Here is a 24496-nt window from a genome sequence, read left to right as displayed (position 1 = left end):
AATGCAAAAATCCAAAATCTGAAATCCTAAATGTCCCAAACAGCATTTCCTTTTGGTATCATGTCAGCACTCAAAATGTTTTGAATTCTGATGCATTTTGGATTTCAGATTTTCAGATTAGGGATATACTCAACCCATCCATACAGCCTAGGTATGTAGTAGGCTATACCATTCCAGGTTTGTGCAAGTACATCCAATTATGTTTGCACAACAATGAAATCACCTAACAACACATTTATCAGAACATATCCCCATCATTAAGCAATGTATGACCGTATATAATAAAGATTATACATGGAAAAATATATTCCTGTTTTTTATTATAAGAGCTCATATAGTTAAACTAAGCTAAGTATGCAAGTGATGTTAACTATCCTATTTCCTCACTACAAAATCTTAAATCCTTGTATCCAACTTTTACCCCTCACTGTACTTAAAACACTCTCTTAAAAAAATACTTTGTTCTAGCCTTCAAATAAAAAGGCCTATTATTAGTTTCTATTATTTCTACTGCAATCAACACTGCTGAGTATTTCTTTCTTAAAATACCATTTCCCTGATTTCTGCAATATTTTGCTTTCCGGTTTTTCCTTCTATTTTCTGAACGATTTATTCTCCATCTCCTCCTTCATTGACTCTACTTACTTCCACATCCCGAAATGCAGATAAAAATCAATTGTTCCTTTATCTTCTCTCCACATTCACTCCTTCTATATTCTCTTCCTTAATATTATCTACTATCAGTCTCAACAATTTCTCTGCTAGGCTTTATTATCATCCATGTTTTTGCAGATGAGAGAACTGAAATATTGAGGGATTAGGTGACTCGTATAAGGTCACACAATTAGTAACTGACACAGTCAGGATCTGAGCATAGGTAGTTTTGTTCTGGTGTAACTATTACCACCTCCAGCAGTAGTCAGTGGAGGCATGACTGCAACATCAATTTAAATTGATCATAAAATTTCCATTTCTTCCTCCTAAAAGTAGCTCTCTTCCAGACTTCTCCATTTCTATCAATGGCAACATCATTTACATTAATTAGGAATACTTTGTTGCAAGTGACAAATAAATAAAAAATAGAAAACAATAACAACAATTTCAAATAATACGAACTGTTTTCACCAGTCTGACACTGCTACTTTGATTAACTGATGTCAGATGAACAGCTTCTACAATTCTCTTGACCATTCTCTCTGAATCAAATAGGACTGTTGAAACCCCAAGTGTTAGTTTATATTCAATGAAGGGGCAGGGGGATATAAGAGGACAGCACTGCATCTACATCCCATTACAGCAGGAGAGCAAAAGCATTCCCAGAAACTTCCAGCACACACCCACTTATATTTCACTTACACCAAAGTGTTTCTAAAGAAATAGGAGACTAGAAAAATGAGTATTTGGTGGATACTGTCACTGCAAACAAAATCAGGATTTTTCAGCAAAAAAGAAAGAGGGATGAGTATTGAACAGATAACCAATGGTGTTTGTACACCATTCAGAGATGAGAACCACAATAAAAATAAAACCGGCTCATGTGCTCAGGAAGGACTGGAAGGTTTCTTTAGGATGTGTGGTCAGAAAAGACCAAGTTGCAACCTGAATAACCAGCAGTGCCCAACCTTTCAGGAACAAGGGACCGATTTCATGGCAATTTCTCCATGGACTAGGGGGTGGGGATGGATTCACGATGATTCAAGTGCATTACATTTATTGTGTACTTTATTTATATTATTACATTGCAATATATAATGAAATAATTATACAACTCACCATAATGTAGAATCATTCAGAGCCCTGAGCTTGTTTTCCTGCAACTAGACTGTCCCATCTGGGGATGATGGGAGACAGTGACAGATCATCAAGCATTAGATTCTCATAAGGAGCATGCAACCTAGATCCCTTGCATATGCAGTTCACAACAGGGTTCACACTCCTATGAGACTCTAATGCCACTGCTGATCCGACAGGAGGCAGAGCTCAGGCGGTAATGAGAGTAGTGATGGGAACGGCTGTAAACACAGAGGAAGCTTCGCTTGCTAACCCGCCGCTCACCTTCTGCTTACGGCCTGGTTCCTAACAGGCCACAGACTGGTACCAGTCCGTGGTCCAGGGCGGGCACCCCTGTGAATGACAATAAGGAGCCAGACATAAAAGTTCTGGGTGAAGAGCACTCTAGGCAGGGAAATCAGAGGGTGCAAAGGCCCTAGGATGCCAGCACACTTTGCATATTCAAAGAACAGAAAGCAAGCCAGTGTGGCTTGCAGGTAGAGGAAAACAGTAAGGGTGGTACACAGGGCCAGATCACTCAGGTCCCTATAAGCCAAATTAACACAAGATTTAGGTTTCACTGCTCCCTTAAACAGTCTACCTCATAAACATCCTACCACAGATTTCCCACATTTGACCTTGGTGGTTCTGCTCAGGATGTTTCTATCATCTAGCCATCCTTCATACTTCTTGTCTGATTGTACCAAACTCCATCAGTACTTAAAGTTCCAGTCCAAGTTCCACTGACAACTATCTCACTCTACAGTGATTATTCCCTTCTCCAAAGTCCTATACATTTGTCTAGTACAACGTAAGGATTACAAACATGCACTGTGGAGCTAGACAGTATCAGCTCAAAACTTGGCTGATACTTACTAATCAAATTACTATACCTGTCTCATTTTCCTTAGCTGTGAAATGTCAGTAATGATAGTATCTATCTCACAGAGTTGTTGTGCAGATTAAATCAGCTAATATATGTAAAGTACTTAGAAGATTGCCTGGCATCTAATGTGTTGGCTTTATCATTATTATTGAACTATCATAATATTAGTCTTCTGGCATTTAATTGTACAGTCATTTATCTTTAACATCCATTTCATGTCTCCCCAACTAAACTATAAGCTGCTGAAGATTTTAAAAGAACTCAGTTTCTATCATTAGATCCCGGAAGTAAAAAAGACCTATGAAAGTTACAAAGTCCCTCAGATTTCATGTGGAAAACAGAACTAGAAGGAGGACCTCTAGGTGAACATAAGCCTGAAACACTAAAGTGATTTCAAAAAGACCTTTACCAAAATAGTGATGGGCATGGGAAACTCTGTACCACTGGAGAAAATGGGAGTAATTGTCCTAGAAGGGGAAACAACCCTAGTCTCTTACTCGACTATAGAGCAAACCTATTCTCTTACTCTGTAAGACTACATACAGGCTGATTTCAGCTCACCAAAAGAAGAAAGTTTTTAGCAATAAGGGTCTATCTGAAAATTGAAAATACTTCCAGGAAAAGTCATTAGCTCACTATAACCTGAAATAACGATTAGATACTCAACTGTCTGGAACTTGGACTGATGTATAAATAGGGGACTATACAGCACAGTGCTTATGAGCACACAGTCTTGAGTTACTGTCTCAGGTGAATCGCAGTACCACCATTTATTAGCTGTGGCCTTTGTGAACGCTGCTAAACCTTTCTAAATACAAGATTCCTTATCTGTAAAATGGAGACAAAAGTAACTATCTCAGAAGGTTTGGTTGGTTAAATGAGATAATATACCACAGGTGAAGACTCAACAAATGTTAGCTTTGGACCAAATAACTTCTAAGATCTCAGGGATTCAATGGCTATAACATAAAATGTGTTTTGCAGCTAGAAGTCAACTAGCTACTTGTAAATCTTTCCCCTGTGTTGATATACATTCCACAATCAAATAATTCATTCCCTAGTACATTTTCATTTGTGATTTTCTGTCCTCAAACACCAGCACTACTAGGTAATAAGATTAACAATGAACAGGCAATGTTTATTCTTGAATGACCAAATGATTAATAATCATTAAATTGAGAACAAATGAAAAAAATAAGAATAAAAGGGGGTATGAGATAAAATAAAAAATAATCTACATCAGGCCATTTACAACACAACAGAGCAGGGGAAATGCAACCTAAGTTCGTGAGTTAGGAAGGAGATGTTTCGGTGGGATACCCATGAAAAGTAAGCAAATTCATCTTGCGGAACTTGAAGAGCAACAGTATACAAAGGCCAGAGACATCATGGAAAGCAGAGGGGAGACCCAAAATGAAAACCAAGGAAACTGACAAAAACTTGTATGAACTCAATTCCCAGGTCCCTCCTTGCAACCAACACCCTTCTTCACCCCCTCTCCAGCCATCCCCCATATAGGAAAATGAAGATTTATTCTTTGGAAAAACTGAATAGAAAATGATATGAACTCCAGTACACTAGACACAGTGATGACTTCAGAAGCTGAGTAACTGTCAGTCTAAAAATAGGAAACCGTAGGGTCCTCGGTATCCTTCACTTCCTGCTCCTGGAGCTCGAGCAGACAACATATATTCATTCCACAGGCTCTTAAGATACGGCAGAACTTTTCTTTGAGAAAATGAAACAACTCCAGAGAAAAGACCACCACTTACTAACATGTGGGGGTTACCCAACAAAAAGGCAAGTTCATTACATGATCATCCTAGTATGAAAGTTAACAGCTAAAAAGACAGGCTCAAACACATGGAGCTTCCACTCGCCTTTTTACTGCCTTGCTATTAAATATTAACAGAGAGATGGTCCCTAGTCATTTGGGGGAAAGCATATAAAGGAAAACTTTATATGATTAGAAGAAAAAACAGCTGGACGCGGTGGCTCACGCCTGTAATCCCAGCACTTTGGGAGGCTGAGGTAAGCAGATCATGAGGTCAGGAGATTGAGACAATCCTGGCTAACATGGTGAAACACGGTCTCTACTAAAAATACAAAAAAATTAGCCGGGCATGGTGGTGGGCGCTGTAGTCCCAGCTACTCAGGAGGCTGAAGCAGGTGAATGGCATGAACCCGGGAGGCAGAGCTTGCAGTGAACCGAGATCATGCTGCCGTACTCCAGCCTGGGCGACAGAGCAAGACTCCCATCTAAAACAAACAAACAAACAAAAACATGAAAGAGTCCAGAAGGAAGCACAAACAACAAAAGAAACAGAAGAAAACTTCAAAATTACTATAATTAATTTTCTAGGGGAAAAGAGAAACCACATCCACAAAAAAGAAAAGAATTACATGAAAAAAGAATAGAAAAAAATATCAATAACAACTAAAAATGTAAGCATCCTAATTGAAATTTAAGAACAACAGAATAGGTAGAAGGTAAAGCAGAGGGAATCTTCCAGGACAAAAATATGAAGACATGGGAAACAGAAGGAAAAAAGAGAAAAATTAGGGAGCAATTCGGAAGATCCAAACTGTATAATAAGTGTTTCAGAAGGTAAGAACAAAGAGAAGAAACAATTATTTTTAATTTAAAGGAAATTTCCCATAATGGAAGCAGGACAATCAATGACAAAGAACGCAAACCAAGACACATAATGAAGCTTCAAGATATTAGGGATAAATAATTGTAGCTGGCTGGGTACAGTGGCACATGCCTGTAATCCCAGCACTTTGGGAAGCTGAGGCAGGAGGATTATGTGAGCCCAGGAGTTCAAGACCAGCCAGGGCAACATAGTGAAACCCTGTCTCTACAAACAACGTAAAAATTAGCTGTTGTGGTGGTACACACTTGTGGTCCCAGCTAGTCAGGAGGCTGAGGTGGGAGGATGGCTTGAGCCCATGAGGTAGGGGTTGCAGTGAGCTATGAATGCACCACTGCACTCCAGCCTGAGCAACACAGCAAGATCCTGTATCAAAAATAAAAATAACAGTAATAATTATAGCTAATATTTTAGTGCTACTATAAACCAAGCACTAGTCTATTAAATCTTTAATCCTCATAGTGATGTTACAGAGAAAGGTAGCTATTAGTATTTTCATTCCATGAGAAAACTAATGCACAAAGAAGGGAAGCAATGTGACTAAAGATACACAGCAATTAGGTGATGGAGCTGGGATTCTAACCTGAAAACTTTCAGAGAAAAAAAAAATTCATTTGGAGGAAAATAATGCAGAATGACATTGAACTTCTTAACAACACTAAATGCTAGAAGGGAGTGGAACAATGCTTCTAAAGTTCAGAGGAAAAATTATTTTCATTTTAGAATTCTGTATCCAATTAAATTATCAATAAATTAAAAGATAAAGCTGGTTGACATGCAGGAATTCAAAAAATTTACCATCTATGCATCTTTTCCATAGGAAGGTACTAGAAAATATGCTCCAGCAAGAGAAAGGAATAAACTAAACGATTCAGAAGATAGGAGATCAAATACAGGAAAGTGGCATCAGGAAGTTCCAAACTGACCACTCCGCACCAGGCCTAGAGAACGGTTAAGAGGAGAGTGAACAGAAAACAGAAATGAGCAAATCTCCAGAAAAAAAATAGATTTTTTCCTATGTTTATAATTATGAAAAACTTACTGCTAGGTAGTTGACAGATACAAGTGAACATTTAGAAAAGAAATAAATAGGTAAAAACAGAACTAAGGATATGAAACAAGGGAGAAGGAGTACTAATTCCAAGATATACAAAGGACAGGAAAAAAGAAATGTAATCATAGCACATTATGTGATTAGTAAACAATATTATGGAGGTGTAATGTGAACACTGAATAGTGACTCACCAAAATCTGTTTTATAACTGTACTGTGAGTATGGCTGGGAGAAGAGAAACAAGGTGAAAGGGTGTGGGAAGACAGTTAAATCCTCAAGTACTATAACTGAAAAATAACAAAGAATGTTTACAATGGACTAATCAAGAAATTGCAGAATAAGCACATTACAGCAGGTCCCCAAATAATGTCATTTCGTTCAACGTTGTGTGATTATAATGTTCATGAAGAAAAAAAATCAATTCCCAGCCACAGCCATCTGTGTGAAGTCTGCACATTCTCCTCATGTCTGTGTAAGTAGGTTACTCCAAGTTCTCTGGTTTCCTTTCGCATCCCAAACATGAGGTGAGCTGGTGTGTCTGCACTGATCCAGTCTAGGAGAATAGTGGGGTGTGTGTGAGTATACCTTACGCCGCATAGCTTACACTGGGTAGCTTCCCACCTTGCGTCCTGAGCCTCCAGAATAGTTCTCCGGCCACCTACAACCTGAACTGAATAGGCCAGCTGGAGAATGAATGAATACAAATTATTGCCAAATAAAAATGTGTAAGGTATACAACAATCATTCAAATGCTTAACAACAAACACGCAGCAACAAAGTGCTCAGTGAGCCTGCCAGATTTGTAATTGTTATGGAATCGTGTGGTGGTAGGAGGTGCTTCTTACAATTTTCGCTTTGCAAACTATTCCTTGATTTAACCCACCACCACGACTGCTGTCGCTCACTGATCCACCAACAATTGTACGATAAACAATTATCTTACATTTCTTTTTTTCTAAGCTTTGTTTTTCTTGGAGTTAGTATTCCCACTCCTTTTCTCATTTCCTTAGTTCTCTTTGTAGCTATTTATTTTTTTAAAATGTTCAGTCATCTCTGTGAAGTACCTTAATCCTTCTTAAATACAAGTACAGCTCATATTTATTTCAATGTTTAATATTAGAAGTATTTAAGTCTTTATTTGTAAGTTTGGTGATTCTTCTGTGACAAGAACTATGTCTTAGGAACTTAACTCTTGTTTATATCAATTATCCTATGGTAAAACCAGTTCCATTTTATATCATTTCACTTAAAGTCACAGTTTCCAAGAACCTATCAATGATGTTAAGGGAAGACTTACTGTTCTTAGAAATGCAGAGGTAAAATTCTAAATAAATAGCTAAAAGAGTTAAAAGTGAATATCTCTGAAGAGGTATTCTGTGGAGTGGGAAGTAACACGGCAAGGGACTCCTGATTTTCAGCATAAGCCTTTTATTGCAATTTCCATTTTTAAAGTTAGTGTATGTCCTACTTTGATAAATATGAAAATTAATTTTTTGAACAAAACATATTTTGAGTTGTGCAGTGAATAAAAGGACTATTCCAGTTTTAAGATAAATACACAGCAATTTAAGGAAAATAGAACAACTAGGTAAAAACACACTGTAGATTTTCTATAACTCAATCACTGACCTCTTTACTAACTTATAAGTAAGACAACTTTATAACAAAGTCTCTTTAATTCATTTCTTCACTCAACAAATATTATTTACTGACCTTCTACAATGTGATAGCCAGTGCTAAGCACTGGGGATACAAAAATAAACAAAACCAACAAAATCCTTCCTTGTTGAGATGACATTCCAGTGGAATAAACAGATGATAGATAACTAAACAGAATGTGTATATATATATATATATGATATAGCAGAATATATACATATATGTGTATAGTGATATGTGCTAAGGAGAAAAAACAATGAAGGAAGGGAATTCCAAATGTATAAAGGATGCCCAGGGAAGGCCTAAGAATGTGACACTTGAGTAAAGACCTGAAAGAAGGGAGAGAACCATGGGAATATCTGTAGGAAGAGAATGCCAGGCACAGGAAACAAACAAAACCCATGAAACAGGGGTGGGCACTGATCATTTTCAAGGAGACTAGTGTGCCTGTACTCAAGAGAGTTAAGGAAGAATGGTAGGGAATGAGCTCAAAGAGGCAGCAGGGAGAAGCAGAGATTCCATTTATATAAAGCCTTGTGGGTTTATAAGAGTTTGGGCTTTCACTCTGAGTTAAAAAGCTACTGTAAGGTTCTTTAAAAAATTAACATAATCTTAGTTACATTCTAAACAAAATCACTCTGGTGGCTATGTTGCTTCTAGACTGTGGACAGAGCAAGGGAGATCAGTCAGGGAGCTACCGCAATAATTTCAAGGAAGATGTGAAGATGGGCCAGGGTAATAATGAGAGTGGTGAGAAATTATCAAATTCTAAGTACATTTTAAAGAAGAGATGATGGGATTTGCTGATGCGTACGACTTGGGGTTCGTGAGACAGAGCAAGGGATCCAGTTTTTAGGCTAAGCACCCAGGAAAATGGAGTTGTCATTTAATAATCAAATTCTTTTCATTTGCTATTTTACTATACTTTTATAATTTACTTCAGTACCATAATTTCTTTGGATGAATAGAAGATACAACTTTAATCTCATGTCTCTCTCTAAATAGTATTCATGGCAAAATTCTAATGAAATACAGAAACAAAACTTCTGTGCTACAAATTTTAAAAATATTTTTAGTTTATAGTCACATCTTACACCTTAAAAAAATAGCTAAAACAAGTATTTTATAAACATAATGGAGTAGCTTGTATCAAATCAACCCTACCACCAAGAACCACCACAAGAAATGGATGAAGTACAGCCAGGTGCAGTGGCTCACACCTGTAATCCCAGCACTTTGGGAGGCTGAGGTGGGTGATCACCTGAGGTCAGGAGTTCGAGACCAGCCTAGCCAACATGGCGAAAGACCAGCTGTACTAAAAACACAAAACTTAGCGGGGCATGGTGGCAGGCACCGGTAAACCTAGCTACTCAGGAGGCTAAGGCATGACAATCACTTGAATCTGGGAGGCATAGGTTGCAGTGAGCCAAGATCGCACCACTGTACTCCAGCCTGGGGGACAGAGTGAGACTCCATCTCCAAAAAAAAAAAAAAAAAAAAAAAGGATAAAGTATGATAGACAAAACAACTGTTGGAAAGCATCTGAGAGCAATTAAGACAATTTAAGTCTTGAGAAATAAAAATCTTAGAGAGGCAAAGTCTATTAAGAAATGAGAGAAGCCAGAGATAATGGAATAAATATCTTTAAGATACTGAAAGAAAACAACTGCTAACATAGAATTCTATATCCAGTAAAAATATCCTTCAACAACAAAGGCAAGCTTTTCCTCTTCCCTCCCCCTCCCAAACAATTCATTTTTAAAGCCACTAGACGGGGCTAGGCAAAGCAGGTATGCATGTCCAGGTGGAGGTCAACTGGGTATGTCGAAGACAGATTGGAACCTGGCAGACAGCAGACATCACCTTAACCAAGGGGTCAAAGTTAGCATCACCAATAAAGAGACAATAAAAATCACACGCCAATCACCAGGAAGCAGTCAAAAAAACACAGCATCACTTTGGTGATATATCTGGCAAAAACGTATAACCTGAAATTAATGAGGAAACTGTACAGACAAACCCAAATTGAGAGGACAATCTACAAAATTTTCAAAAGTGTCCTGTAAAAAACTAAGAAACATGTATCCTGTTATCTTAAAAAATATAATGTGAAAATCAAAAAAGATGATTAACTGTTCCAGATTAAAGATTTAAAATGCATAAATGTAACATATTATTGTGAACTCAATCTTTTTGCTACATAGACATTATTGGGACAACTGGTGAAACCTGAATAATTTCTTGGGAATTAAATGGTGATAATGTACAATGCCACTTTCCTGATTCTGATAGTTATGTTGTGATTATGTAGGAGAATGTCCTTATTTCTTAGTAAGAAGTACACACTCAACTATTCAAGGGTAATGGGGCATCATGCTAACAATTTATTCTCAAATGGTTCAGGAAAAAACTATTTGTATTATATTTACAACTTTTCTATAAATTTGCTATTGTTTCCATTTTTAAATGAAGGCATAATAAAGATGTGTTCAAACAAAAGCTGAGAGAATTTATCACCAGGTAACAGCACTAAAAGAAATAATAAAGTTCTTCAGAGACAAGTGAAATGATCCCAAAAGGAAGCAGAGTAAAAACAGAAAAAAAAAAATGAAGGGCATCAGAAAGGGTAATACTGACTCTTTAAAACACAATGCCTTGTGGAATTTAAAATCCTACAGGATTCAAGTATTTGATGACACAAAGTACAAAAACAGAATTTAAGGTAAGAAATATTAGTAAGAGATAGAGGAACATTTAAAAGTTGTAATTCAATAGGAAGACCTAACAGTCCTAAGTTTGTATGTAACTAATAACAAAGCCTCAAAATGTATAAAACAAACAAACAAAAACAAAAAAGATCTTAAAGGAAAAACAGACAACCTACCATCACAACTGGAGACTTTTATAACATGTCTTTCTGTAATTTAAAAACGATATAGGAAAGAAAAAAGAACGTAAAAGATTTCAACAACATAATTACTCAGACATGAGGGGAGGTAGGGAGGAAGATTATTAACAGGAAGATTAGAGACAGTGTTAAATAGAACTATTCCAAAGAGATGCTGAAATCTGAAGAAGGCGAAGAACAGAAGAGTGGTTGTTTTGGAGGCACTCCAGTAAACCTGATTTCATCATATTCATCTGACCTTCAAATTTTCTACTCTCAACTCTCCTAGACCATTCGCCTCCCTGTCCACAGGGATTTCCACAGTTGACCATTTCAATGAAATAAAAGATACTACTAAACTGACTTGAAATTCTGCTCTCCCCATCATGCCAAACTTTATTGTTCACTTTACCTACTCCTAATTCAAGGCTTTCAAGAGTCTTAAAGCAAGACATGAAACTCTATTAGGTCCATTATGATTAGAAAGACACTTACTCTTCTCCTGGTGATTTTTTACTCATTGTGTGGTGGATCTAAATAGGGCAGGTTTCATGGACATGTTAAGATCCTCACAGAAAATGCAGTGAATATATACTATTAAATATTTTTTGCACTCCCCAAATTAAAGTATGTCTCTTCTATTTTTCTTCCTCAAGACACTGTATTTTCTTCTTGATGAAACTTTTAATTTTTGTTATACACTTGTGTGTTTAATGTCCACTGGACTGTAAATTCATGAAGCCAGGAGTCTCAACTATCTTGTTGACCACTGCATATCCAGCTCTAGACAGTCATTCAACAAAATGGACACTTACTATGAGCTGGGCACTGTTCTAGATGCTCTACATGTCAGTGCTTTGACTTACAGTTTCTGTTTGTTTTTTATTTATTCTCAATGCTTCAGTATGACTTATGCTTTTTTTGTTCTGTTTTATTTTGAGACAAAGTCTCACTCTGTTGCCCAGGCTGGAGAGGAATGGCACAATCTTGGCTCACTGCAACCTCCGCCTCCTGGGTTCAAGTTATTTTCATGCCTCAGCCTCCTGAGTAGCTGGGACTACAGGCACACACCACCACGCCTGGCTAATTTTTGTATTTTTAGTAGACAGAGTTTCACCATGTTGGCCGGGCTGGTCTTGAACTCCTGACCTCAGGTGATCCGCCCACCTCGACCTCCCAAAGTGCTGGGATTACAGGTGTGAGCCACCATGCCCTGCCCAGTATGACTTATGTTTTGAAAGAATTACGGGGCTGACTGCTGAATTGAGAACCAGCTAGAGGCAGGGAAGTGAGGCTTGGAAACTACATAAGAGATCACTAAAGTAATGACAGTGTCTCAGACCAGTGTTGCAAGAGCAGTAGGGAAGGTGGTGAAAAGAGGTCTGATTCTAGATATACTTTGAATCTACAATTTGTTATGAGATGTAAGAGAGAAAAGGGAGGTAAGAATCATCCAAGGCTTTGGTCTGAGCAGACAGTGGATAAATTTGCCATCAAATGAGATAAGGAAAACTGTGAGCAAAACAGGATTCAGAAGGAAGATCAGGAATTTGATTTTGGAAACATATGCCAGACACATAAGGGACCCTGAATAGCAACTGCACATTATAATCTATAATTTGGAAAATAATTTTGGGCTAAAGATACGATCTTGGATTATAATTGATATTTAAAGCTATATGACTGGATGAGATCATCAAGATAAAGAAGATATCAGAACCAAAGGCTAAGCCCTAAGCTACCCCAACATTAAGAGGCTGGGGAAGAAAGCAGGCAAAGAAGACTAAAGAAGGAGCGATCAGTGAAGAATGAGAAAAACCAAAACAGTTTGATGTCCTGGAAGCCAATGTGAAGAAGGTGTAGGAAGGTGAAGTGGATGTTCACCTATATCAAATGCTTCTGTTACGACAAGTAGAATGAACTCTGAGCTTCGACCAATGGACTTGGCAACACAGGGTCATTAGTGACCTTGAAGAGGAATTCTGGTGGAGTCATAGGGATGAAAGCACTCAAGTATTTGCTGATTAAATGAATGATCGTATTAATGAACTTTCTCTATTAATTTGTTCTCCTGGTCACCTAGATGTAAAACAGACTTGTCGGTGAGCTCTCTCTTTCCCTTGCCACTTTCTAAGTGGCTGTCTTACTGATTTACCTTCACAAACTTTCTGAAAGTACTTCCTTCCTCTTTAATTCTACAGCTTCTGTACTAATCTAGGTCCTTGAAGAAGACATTACAAATCAATGAAGAAAAATCAGACTCTTTGATAAATGATGCTAAAATAACCATTTGTCCATGTGAGGAAAAAAAGATACCTACTTTAAAACATATACAAGTTCTAGACTGTGCGCAGTGGCTCACACTTGTAATCCCAGCACTTTGGGAGGCTGACGCAGGAGGATCACCTGAGGTCAGGAATTCAAGACCAGCTTGGTCAACATGGTGAAACCCTGTGTCTACTAAAAATACAAAAATTAGCCGGGCGTGGTGGTGCATGCCTGTAATCCCAGCTTCTAGGGAGGCTGAGGCAGGAGAATTGCTTGAACCCGGGAGGTGGAGGTTGAAGTGAACCAAGATCGCACCCCTGCACTCCACAATGGGTGACTGAGCAAGACTCCGTCTCAAAAATAAATAAATAAATAAAACATATACAAGTTCTAAATGTGAAACATAAAACTTCTGGAAGAGATATAGAATATGTTTATGACTTTTGCTTATTAAAGATTTCTTTGATATAAAATTCAAAAACCATAAGTGTTATTAATTTGAGTATATTAAAATTAAAGACACAATTAACAAGTAAAAATAGTGGCATAGGAGAACATATTTGTAACACATAAAGCCGACAAAGCAGAAGTATCTAGAATTATAAAGATTTCCTTCATATCAAATAGCCCTATAGAAAAATAGATAAAAAGAATGAATGGGAACTTCACAAAAGAGGAACAAATGGGCCAATAAACTTTGATTAAATGTTCAACCTTAGTATCAATCAGGGAAATATAAAATTACAAAGAGGTACTATTCATATCCACAAGATTGGTTAAAATTTTAAAGTTTGACAATATCAAGTGTTGATAAGGATGTTAAAGAAATTCTTATATACCGCTTGGCATGATCCCTCTGGAGAGTATTTAACAACATACAGCAAACCTAAAAATACGCTTATCTTATGACCCAGAAATTGCACTGTAATGTATCTAGTATATCTAATGTAACCCTACTTAAAGTATTATACATGCACAAAGAGATATGTACAAGAATATTATTTAAAACATTATTTGTAATTAAACAAATAAAACAAGGAGTTTTAAGTTCTCAGAAACAAGCCAGATGACCATCAAAGTAAGTAAGTTTAAATAAAGAGTGTATTACAGAATGGACCACTATTCAGCTGTTTAAATGAATAAGCTAGACCAACATGTAGTTACATAGATAATCTCTAAGTCACTGTTAAATAAAAATGTTGCAGATGAATATATATCTCTTTATATAAAAATATTATTAACAAAAAATTTAATAAATGTAAAATAATATTGTTTATGGATATATAAAGTATGGGTATGATACACTAATTCAGGATAGTGATTGCCACTGGGGAGGAAGAAAAGGAATAAGATTGGTGGACGAAAACACACTTATTAATTATATATGTAATTTTTTTTTTTTTTTTGAGACGGAGTCTTGCTCTGTCGCCCAGGCTGGAGTGCAGTGACCGGATCTCAGCTCACTGCAAGCTCCGTCTCCCGGGTTCCCGCCATTCTCCTGCCTCAGCCTCCCGAGTAGCTGGGACTACAGGCGCCCGTCACCTCGCCCGGCTAGTTTTTTGTATTTTTTAGTAGAGACGGGGTTTCACCATGTTAGCCAGGATGGTCTCGATCTCCTGACCTCGTGATCCGCCCGTCTCGGCCTCCCAAAGTGCTGGGATTACAGGCTTGAGCCACCGCGCCCGGCCTATTAATTATATATGTAATTTTCTTAAGCTCAGTGGTAACACATGGGTATTTACTATATTATTCTCTATATTTCCGTATGCCTGAAATTTTAAAATTAATTTAACAAAATCAACATATTACTAAAGTACAACTTCTTCAGCCTTAATTCAAGACTCTCCACGGTATTATTCTAATCGACTTTTCTAGCCTCTTCCTTCAGTATTTCCTATAGCAGCGTTTCCCAAAACTCAGAGACTTATATACCTCTTTCATTATTTTTGTTATGTAGCCATCTCTATCATGATTAATATTTTTCTTTTCATCATTTTTAACTTAAATAGCCTTGTACAAATCAATAAATCATATTTAATATGCCAGTTAATATAAGTATTAAAATGTTTGTCCTAGTGCCACCTAAAAACAACAAGTGTCACATTTTGGGATGCCCTGTCTTATACAAGTGGTTCTCAAATTTGACACACAAGATTGTGTGGGAGGCCTGTCTGAAATGGAGACTCTCAGGCCACACCTTTAGGGATTCTGATTCAGGCAGTCAGAAGCAGAAACCCTGCCTAATATGAAGCCTTGGCACCTACCAAGTTGGACTACTTGCCATTCTCTAGACAAACTCTCCACTTTCCTTCTATACTTTTCCTCTTGGTATTTCCTCAGCTTAAAGTAACCCTCTCTTTCCCTAAGCCAGTAGAAATTAAGCCTATACATTAATGCCCTTCTTAAATATGACCATCACAATAAAGTACTTTGACTTAGATGTGACATCTCTCTCGTTTCAACCCTCTTCTTTCCTCTATCAATTTATTTCTATTTCCATATGGATGCTTATCATATTCAATGTAATATATGTCTACTTGTCTTATTCCCGCTACTGAAGTATAAATGTTACTTGAGGATGGAAGCTTTACACCTTGTTCTAAAGCAGAGATTGTATCCTGGTCATTTTATGCTCTGTATATGATAGTTATGCAGATACTTGCTAGACTGAATTCTGCTAAACACTGAATCAGTTTAACAATTTTTATTAATATTTTAAAATCATATAGCATAAGGAGTTATTCATTCACAGGGTATTACGAATTAAACATGAGACTCTAGACTAACAGCTTCATTTTCAAAATAAGAAAACTGAAAATATGTATCTTATATAGAAACAAATAATTTTAAGTTAATTTAATTTTTAAAGGTTAAAAAAAAATGGTCGAACTAAAACTGCCCAATTCAGTTTTTAAGAAAAAAAGGCAAGTGCTTAAGTTATAACCTTCCAGGCAAAAGAAACTGACTGTGTTATTCACTGACATGGTGAGTTTTGGATACTGCTACAAAAAGCTACTCACTTAAGAAGAACAATATTATAACAGCAAAGTTAATTGATTCTTACACAATTCTCAGTACTTCCAAAAGACATTTCAATATAATTTCTCTTTACTTTAATGCATATTATTCTGATGCTCAAGAGTAATAATTTCTAAGTATTTTTCCAATGTAAAAACCGTAACTGTCTTTAATTAGAAAAAATCAACACACAACTCATTAATTTTGTTTTTTTTAATTTGGTAATAATAATCTGGTTTGTTTCTATTCTAGGAGTCAACTGCTTTCCTGTTTTAAACATATTTTAGTCCAGATAGAAAATAAATGAATAGAAACAGAGAAATGGGACTTTTTAATGGAAAATGTTCATCAACATCAATAAATATCACAATATCACCTGTATTTGTATACTTTAGCATACACATGATACTTTGTAAAGACAAAGAACTGTCAAATTAAAATATACAAATACATATACTAATTTCCAGTAATAGGAGGAAAAATGAAAAATATATATTTTGTTATGTTCACCTGGCCTTCTATGTTGAAAAAGGAGAATGAAAAGAGAACAACTGTGAGAAATGAAGACTATGGAATGGTTCCCACATATCTCATTTGCTCCCTTCCTCATTCATTTTTCTGTCATATTCCTGTTAAATTTCCTCTTTCATATGGCAGGTCAAGTAAACTAAATCTAGCTTATATGAAACATTTTATTTATCATTCCACTTTTACATTGTAAAAACAAAATTTCAACTCACTATATCCACTTTCCTGAATAAAATTAACTGGAAATAAAGCAGTAATAAGTCACTGTTATACATAAGCTCCAGTTAAGAATTCTGAGGTCAGGGGTTCGAGACCAGCCTGACCAACATGGAGAAACCGCGTCTCCACTAAAAATACAAAATTGGCCAGGCATGGTAGCACATGCTTGTAATCCCAGATACTCAGGAGGCTGAGGCAAGAGAATTGCTTGAACCTGGGAGGCAGGGGTTGTGGTGAGCCGAGATCGCGCCATTACACTCCAGCCTGGGCAACAAGAATGAAACTCGGTCTTAAAAAAAAAAAAAAAAAAAAAAAATTCCCAAAAATGACTAGTATTTGTCTTACTTACCATAAAATGATAGCCTAACTATTGATACAAATAAAGAGAGCTATCTAACTATGCTTACTTCTTTAAAAAGTAGTCTTTTTTTCCTAAAGTACTAAATATAGATAGCTATTAAGGTTCCACAAATGTTTTAGCAGTACTCAAGGACCAAAAAAATGTAGAAGTATAAATGTAATGAGAAGAAGTTAAATAAACCTCTTTCAAAGATCCTATAAGTAGAATAGATCAGATTAGACAAGCTTATTGGAAGGTAAAAACACAGCTCATTTAATAAAGCAGTTCTGAGAAATCCAAAAATACCATTTCTCTTTTTAAAAAAATCAAAGAAGCACTTGGACTAACAAGAAATAATGCACAATTTGGCTTGATCAAATACTTCATTAATTTTTTTCCTACCCCTAAGGGATTGCCCTTTTAAAATCTTCTTCAAATAGAATATAACCTAATTGCTCGCACCGGTCTACAGTTTGCAAAAGGATTTTTATTTCAACAGTGCCACCTAGTGGACCAATCACTACTTTCAACTGGTCACTAGTTGATTTCATTTGCCTCAAACGGTAAGATTCCTCAAATAGCTTTTTTTTTCAGTTCACAATGGTCCTAATAATATTAACATTCAAGAGGAAATTTTATAAAAATATCACAATTTACAGGTTTTTGCTTTTTGACAGTCTGTCTCTAATAAAATTAGGTCATTTACAAATACAATATTTTAAATAAAGGTACCTTGGTGATTTCTTCAGAAGCTCGTTCGAAGTCCTGAACATTTCGACAGTAAAATCCTATTGTACAGCTGGGATCCATTTTTCGAAACGACATCTTTTTGGGAGAAGGGCAGTGGAATGTCTGTAATTTTTAAAGTTCTTTAGGATTAATGTATTTGATAGACAAGTATATATAAAACTATTATTTAAAATTTCCTATCTAGCTTTTTCCCATCACTATAAACATGATTTTCAAATGGTGTTTTAGTTCAGCCTGTGCAGAGAGTCCTCCCCACTCTGCAAAACTATAAAATACAGAGCCAACTTTTGTATATATTTAATTCACCAAATTTCAACCTTTTGTGACATTAGTGCCATTCTGCAAAAGTAAGGAAGCGTGTCAAAAGTGGTATGCATTTCTAACACTTGAAAACACGAAATAGATATGCACAGCCTAGTACGAGGCTTGGAATTGAGTTAGTCACTTCTATTAAAATGCAGTTAAGTCTGTTTTGTTGGAGATTTTGGGTAATGTTTATTAACCTTTTAACAAGGACATCAAGACTTTTTAAACAAATACACAGATTCAGGTAAATGTTCTATATTGATATAAAAATAGGTCAACTTGAGGGTTTTAGCAATTCACACAATTAGTACATAACTGCATATTCTTCAACTTTCTCTTTGAGTGTGCTTTAATTCTTGTTTCTTCTCAGACAACAGGCTGGAACAGGTGAAACCATTCCATTATGGTCCTTGCTCTCTTTCTCATCAGTCCTTTTGTCTCTTTAGTTCACTTTTCTCCAACAGACACAGTGCCACAGATATAAATGGGCTGGGGAGGCTGCCCTAGTTTCTCTACTGTCTTGCTAATGGATTTGGCTAGAGTTTGGCATCTTTAGGGAATACAAAAGTAGAAAAAGGGCAGAATATAAAAATAATCATTGCAATCTTTTTGTTCTTCACAATCACACCTTAATACTATGTTTAAAAAATTTTTTTCATGCTTAAATGCTTTGCCTGTCCTTAAAAATCACTGATGTGACCAAGTCTTTTTCTGTATGTAGAAAAAATAAGTTTGTGTTAAAAAGAACGTAAGATGATATATTCATATTTGTATAAATAAACTAAGGATATACAAAAATTAACAAGTTTGTGGGAAAGGGAGAGAACTGGGCAGATGGGAGACAAGTGTGGGAAATATTTGAATTAAAGAACAAGCTCAATTAAGAAATAATCTAGGAGCTGGGTGCTATGGCTCCCATGTACAATCCCAGCTATTCAGGAGGCTGAAGCAGGAGGACTGCTTGAGCCTAGAAGTTTTGAAGTTGCAGTAAGACAAGATCATGCCACTACACTTCAGCCTGGGTCAGAGGGCAAGACTCCATCTCCATTAAGGGGAGGGGAGGGGAAGGGGGAGGAGGAGAAGGGAGGGAGGGGAGGGGAGTACGGGGGAAGGAAGGGGTGGGGGGAGGGGAGGGGAGGGTTGGGTGGGTAGGGGAGGGGAGGGGGGCTGGATTTGCGCTCATAAAGTTATAATTTCCCTATATTCAATGCCTAAAACTAAGGGATTTTTAACTTCATGCTATCTATTAAAATGTAGAAAAATAAGTTGTCATATTTGTTATGTCATGGTGAAATCAATTAAAGTCACTCTTTCTCTCCCTGTACATCCTAGTCACCCAATTTGTATCGCATATCATCACCAAAAGATATGCAAAATATACACATTCAAGCTGCTTTTTTTCCAATGAAAAGTTCAATTGCATATGAGATTCAAATCCAACAATACGTCAGTTAATATAGGCCAAAAAATGAGTTTTCAAAACTATGACTTCTGCAAAATGCTTAGCTAACTTACTTTACACACTGAGATTCAACCTAGCCAAACTGGAACCTCCATGGCACTAGTCAATACAAGTATAATCTTAGTTGGACTTTTTCTAACATTGATCCACCTGTTATATTTGCAAAGAAATATTTAAAACAGATCTAGAAAAGCACAGAAAAGCTAAACAACCTTGTTAGTTAACAATTTACAGAAGAATGAGTATATTAGGGTATATATCACAGTTCTAAGTCATATTTATAAGAAATTATTCTACATACACGGTATCTACAAATAATCATTTCCCCAGCTCATTCCAAAGACAATAACAAGGAATGCTTCTTAACTTTTTTTCCAGTTGGGGATAAGGAGGGCCAAAAGCTTGTACATGGTCTAATAACATATTTTTGAACTCATCTACAAGGGTATCCTATATTATAGTGAAGCACTGGTAAAAGTTTTCGTGTAAGAACTTAAGTAAGGCTCATGCCTGTGCCCAGAAACTCAGGAGGTTGAGGTGGGAGGATTGCTTGAGTACAGAGGCTTGAGACCAGCTTGTGCATCATAGCAGGACCCTATCTCTAAAAAAATTTTTAAGTAGCCAGGTGTGGTGGCGTTCACCTATAGTCCCAGCTACTTGGGAGGCTTAGGTGGGAGAATCGCATAAGCCCAGGAGTTTGAGGCGCCAGTGAACTATGGTGGTGCACTGCACTCCATCCACACTGGGTGACAGAACAAAACTCCATCTCTAGAAAATAAAACTTTTTAAATTTTAAAAGGCTTTTCATGTAGGAACCAATAATACTAAACCAGCATAGTCTTATTACTATCTCACTGTATTGACTACAATCATCATAGATAATAACAAATACTAAATTGTTATTCATGGTTGTTTTAATATCTACAAAGAACTTTTAAAATATTCACAAAAACACAGAAATCTCTGATCACTGAAACTGCTATTGGGTATTGCTGCATGAGCACTAGGACTCATACAACAGAGAGGCATTTTATATCATTTAAACTTTTTTTTTTTTTCTTTGAGATGAAGTTTCACTCTTGTCGCCCAGGCTGGAGTGCAGTGGTGCAATCTCTGCTCACTGCAACCCCCACCTCCGAGGTTCAAGCAATTCCTCTGCCTCAGCCTCTCAAGTAGCTGGGATTACAGGCGCGTGCCACCATGACGGGCTAATTTTTTTTTTTTTTTTTTTGTATTTTTAGTAGAGATGGGGTTTCATCATGTTGGCCAGGCTGGTCTCAAACTCCTGACCTCAGGTGATCCACCCACCTTGGCCTCCCAAAGTGGAGGGATTACAGGTGGGAGCCATCACGCCTGGCTATTCATATCATTTTGTTCACCCAAGAAGATTCTAAGGCCAACCAACATGAATTTACAATTCGCAACTGTTGTCTATTGCAGAACAAGTTAAACTTCCAAATATTTTCCTAATTCAGGGCTATGTTCACTTCATGATAATTTTTGAGCTATGCACTTAAGATTTTTTTTTAATTTTTAAAATTCAATGGTAAGAGGAGTAGCATCTACTTGACAAACGCACTTTAAGGAGTATTCACTAGATACACTTCTGTAACAGTGATTCTGGAAATACTGGCCAGGGAGAATCAATTCCCATTTATTTCAATTTTTGATACATTATATACCAATTGCCGTAATAGTTATTAGGCACCTACAAAATGACAGGCACTATTCTAGGCATATTGTTTAGAATAGTGAAGTCTAATTACCTAAACATACAAAAACAATACTGAAACATATGCTTATAGGTACAGCTATGCTATTTTGGTGATTCAGATGAAGCTTCCTAAGACGGTTAATTAGAAAATACCCTTACTAAAAAGTACCTACTGTTAATTAATCCAAGACAGTTAATTTAAAAATACCCTTACTAAAAAGTACCTACTGATAATTAACCGGGTATGGTGGCACGCACCTGTGGTCCCAACTACTTGAGTGGCTAAGGTGGGGAGATTGCTGAAGCCCAGAAGGTCAAGGCCACAGTGGGCTGTGATTACACACTACACTCCAACCTGAGTGGTAACAGAGCAAAACCCTATCCTCCACCCAAAAAACAACACAAAAAAACCTACTACTAATTGCAGTTCACATGTGTAATTCATAAAGGGTATTATCTTTCACTGATGAATTCACTCATCCAATCTATCTAGATGCCCACATACATAATTCTAATAGCTTTACTGCCACTATTTCTGAATTTCCTAAGATAGATTAAAACAGTTACCACTGTATGAACCTCCTAAAATCTGACATTTGGAATTGGGGACCCAGTAATCAGAACAAACTAACATGTCTATTAATAAAGCTTTTCTTACATACCCTCACTGCCAAAGCCCATTTGGGGTCTCTTCTCATTCCCTTCTAATTTCAAGTTGTTCTTTGATGACTTTTGTTTAAGGTTGTTCATGCTGCTCCTCTGAACCTCATTTTCTGTTTGAAAATTACAGTGTGAGTTTCTACATTATAATGTGCCCTCACACTGAACCATGTGCCTCCATTCGTCACTCCTAACCAAAGATATCCCTGGCATATCTTCACTACTAGACTTAGGATCCAAATATAACTGCCGATGCTCACTTCACAATGTGCTAAAAACTCAGTGAAGATAGCTAAAAATGAGGAAGAGTCTCTTAAAGGTTAGTACAGAAATTCAATAGTATATACTAATTTATTTCAGAAGAAAATGTCACAAGAATTAAACATTAATAGAAATGTATATAATCAAAACACTTGGAACCACAGAGAAGAAGAATTCAACAAAGGACTCAAGAGTTTAGGACAATCCCTTGCACCTAGAAAATGCTCATTAAAAAAGAAAGAAATGAGTTAGTCTGATCTGGTTTCAAAATGTTAACAGTTCAATTCTAGAAATGTAGAAATTCAACACTGTAAGAATAACAAAAGATGCAATCTGTTTAAATCTCTTCTTCAATCTCAAATATTCTCATATCATCCCACTTCCTTAAAATTTCACAATCTATTAGATTTAGAGCACTCAAAATATCAAAGGACTACCAGCAATTATTTATGTGGAATCAATGGATGATTTAAGATTTCAATTTCTCCATCTATTAACCAAAAAAAAAACTGATCCAAAAAGTTCCCTATAAAAATGATTTTAATAAGTGAAGTATAATTGTGGTTTTAGAATACGCATATAATTTTTTATATTAATCAACTAAAAAATTTCACTAGCTATAAATATACAAGCAGTATAGCGAAGCGAGGATGGTTAGTAATACAGGGTAGTTAAAACACCTTCAATTGGTGTATTATAAACTTAAAAGATGATTAAAAGCAAAAAGTGAAATTTTATTCCTCTACAACTATATAATTTTTATATTATACTTTCATAGGAAAACAAGTGATGCAACTAAAATAAATCCCTTCATTGCAGAAAAATAAAAATTTTTAACAGGAATTTTCCACACAGATTAAGATATTCTACCAGAATCTCAAAAATATAACATCTATAAACCCATTCTATAAGTGTCCCAATATATAAGAAATGTTTCTGTGCATTTAAGAAGTCAATTTTAACAAATTTTACCTTACACAGTAAAATCTTAAAAGCAATTATTCCTTTCCATTTTCACTATTCACTAGCCTACTTCAAACCTTTATTATTAATAAGTCCCTCCTGGAGTGTTGCAACAGTCTCCCAATAATGAGTTGAAACCTTTCTAATTTTGATTGTATACACATAGCCAGGATATTCATTTGCTTGGTATCTTTGCAGTCTCTCAAAATATCAGATGGATAATTTCTCTCTATTGGCCAAAATAATCAGACCAATAATCTTTTAATTTGCTTATTTAGGTAATACTAAAATACTAAGAACAATTTCCATCTAAATCTCAAGTATCTACGGTTTATAAGGAGTCAATTTGGCAGTGATCTACTGGAAATGTAACTTGAACACAAGAATCAGTGCTACAAGACCACAAGGCAGAAAGAGAATTACAATGTAGTTCACATGGCACAATTATTCTGTAGTGCCTTCCCCAGTATCAGTCAGTCAACTAGCAAATATTTATTAAGGTGCAAGATACTATGAAAGAACAAAATAGACCTGATGTCTGGCCTCCAGATGCTTATACTTTAATTGAAGTAATAGTTTACAAAGGATGCCAAAATGTTTTATAATGTATCTTTCTGAACCAGATTTTAACCTTGTGGTTTATCTATTTTCCCATTCTACCTCTTAAATACTATTAGGTGTTAATATTAGCTAGCAAGCAATTACTAAAACAAAGTATTCAACTACATTTGCAACTCATCGAGTCCTTGAAATTAGTGATCCATGACACTCAAGTGATTTAAATTATTTTATTCTGTAAAATTACTTTAGTCTATAAAAGCACCAACTGGGAAAACAATCAAAACCATGTAATAATTACATGTTTCATTTATGTACTCTCAAATTTTTCTGAAAAAATACTGGATCACAAAATGACCTATATAAAGGAAAAGAAGAGGTTAAGAAATAAAAGCTAAAAAAAAAAAATTAGAAACCCAACTAAGCTCTTGAAAACTTCCAACTAAAGGCTAAGATTTAATTACTGTACTCAAAGCAAAATAATTTAGCAGATAATCTCATCAAGTTGCTTTGTTACTCTAACTTGTCTATCCCCTTAT

At 36.1% G+C, this 24496-nt stretch overlaps 1 protein-coding gene across 13 annotated transcripts in view; it reads right to left on the bottom strand.

Annotated features, from left to right (window-relative positions):
• ATG4C (autophagy related 4C cysteine peptidase) overlaps nt 1-24496 on the bottom strand; it is a 118363-nt gene that overhangs the window by 42715 nt on the left and 51152 nt on the right. For 8 of the 13 annotated variants that reach the window (XM_050754304.1, XM_050754625.1, XM_050754240.1 and 5 more), the window contains 2 exons: nt 18016-18135; nt 3-7047 (listed from right to left, as the gene is read on the bottom strand). In XM_050754304.1, the coding sequence (XP_050610261.1) occupies nt 6766-7047; nt 18016-18135 (402 nt within the window). In that variant the 3' untranslated portion in view covers nt 3-6765. Of the gene's footprint in view, nt 1-2; nt 7048-18015; nt 18136-19498; nt 22289-24496 lie in introns of those variants that run through there. The other 5 variants (XM_050755054.1, XM_050754860.1, XM_050755144.1 and 2 more) reach the window with 2 other exon arrangements.

This window comes from Macaca thibetana, chromosome 1, assembly GCF_024542745.1.
Source record: "Macaca thibetana thibetana isolate TM-01 chromosome 1, ASM2454274v1, whole genome shotgun sequence".
NCBI lineage: Eukaryota > Metazoa > Chordata > Mammalia > Primates > Cercopithecidae > Macaca > Macaca thibetana.
This window is presented reverse-complemented; position numbering and strand designations above follow the sequence as displayed.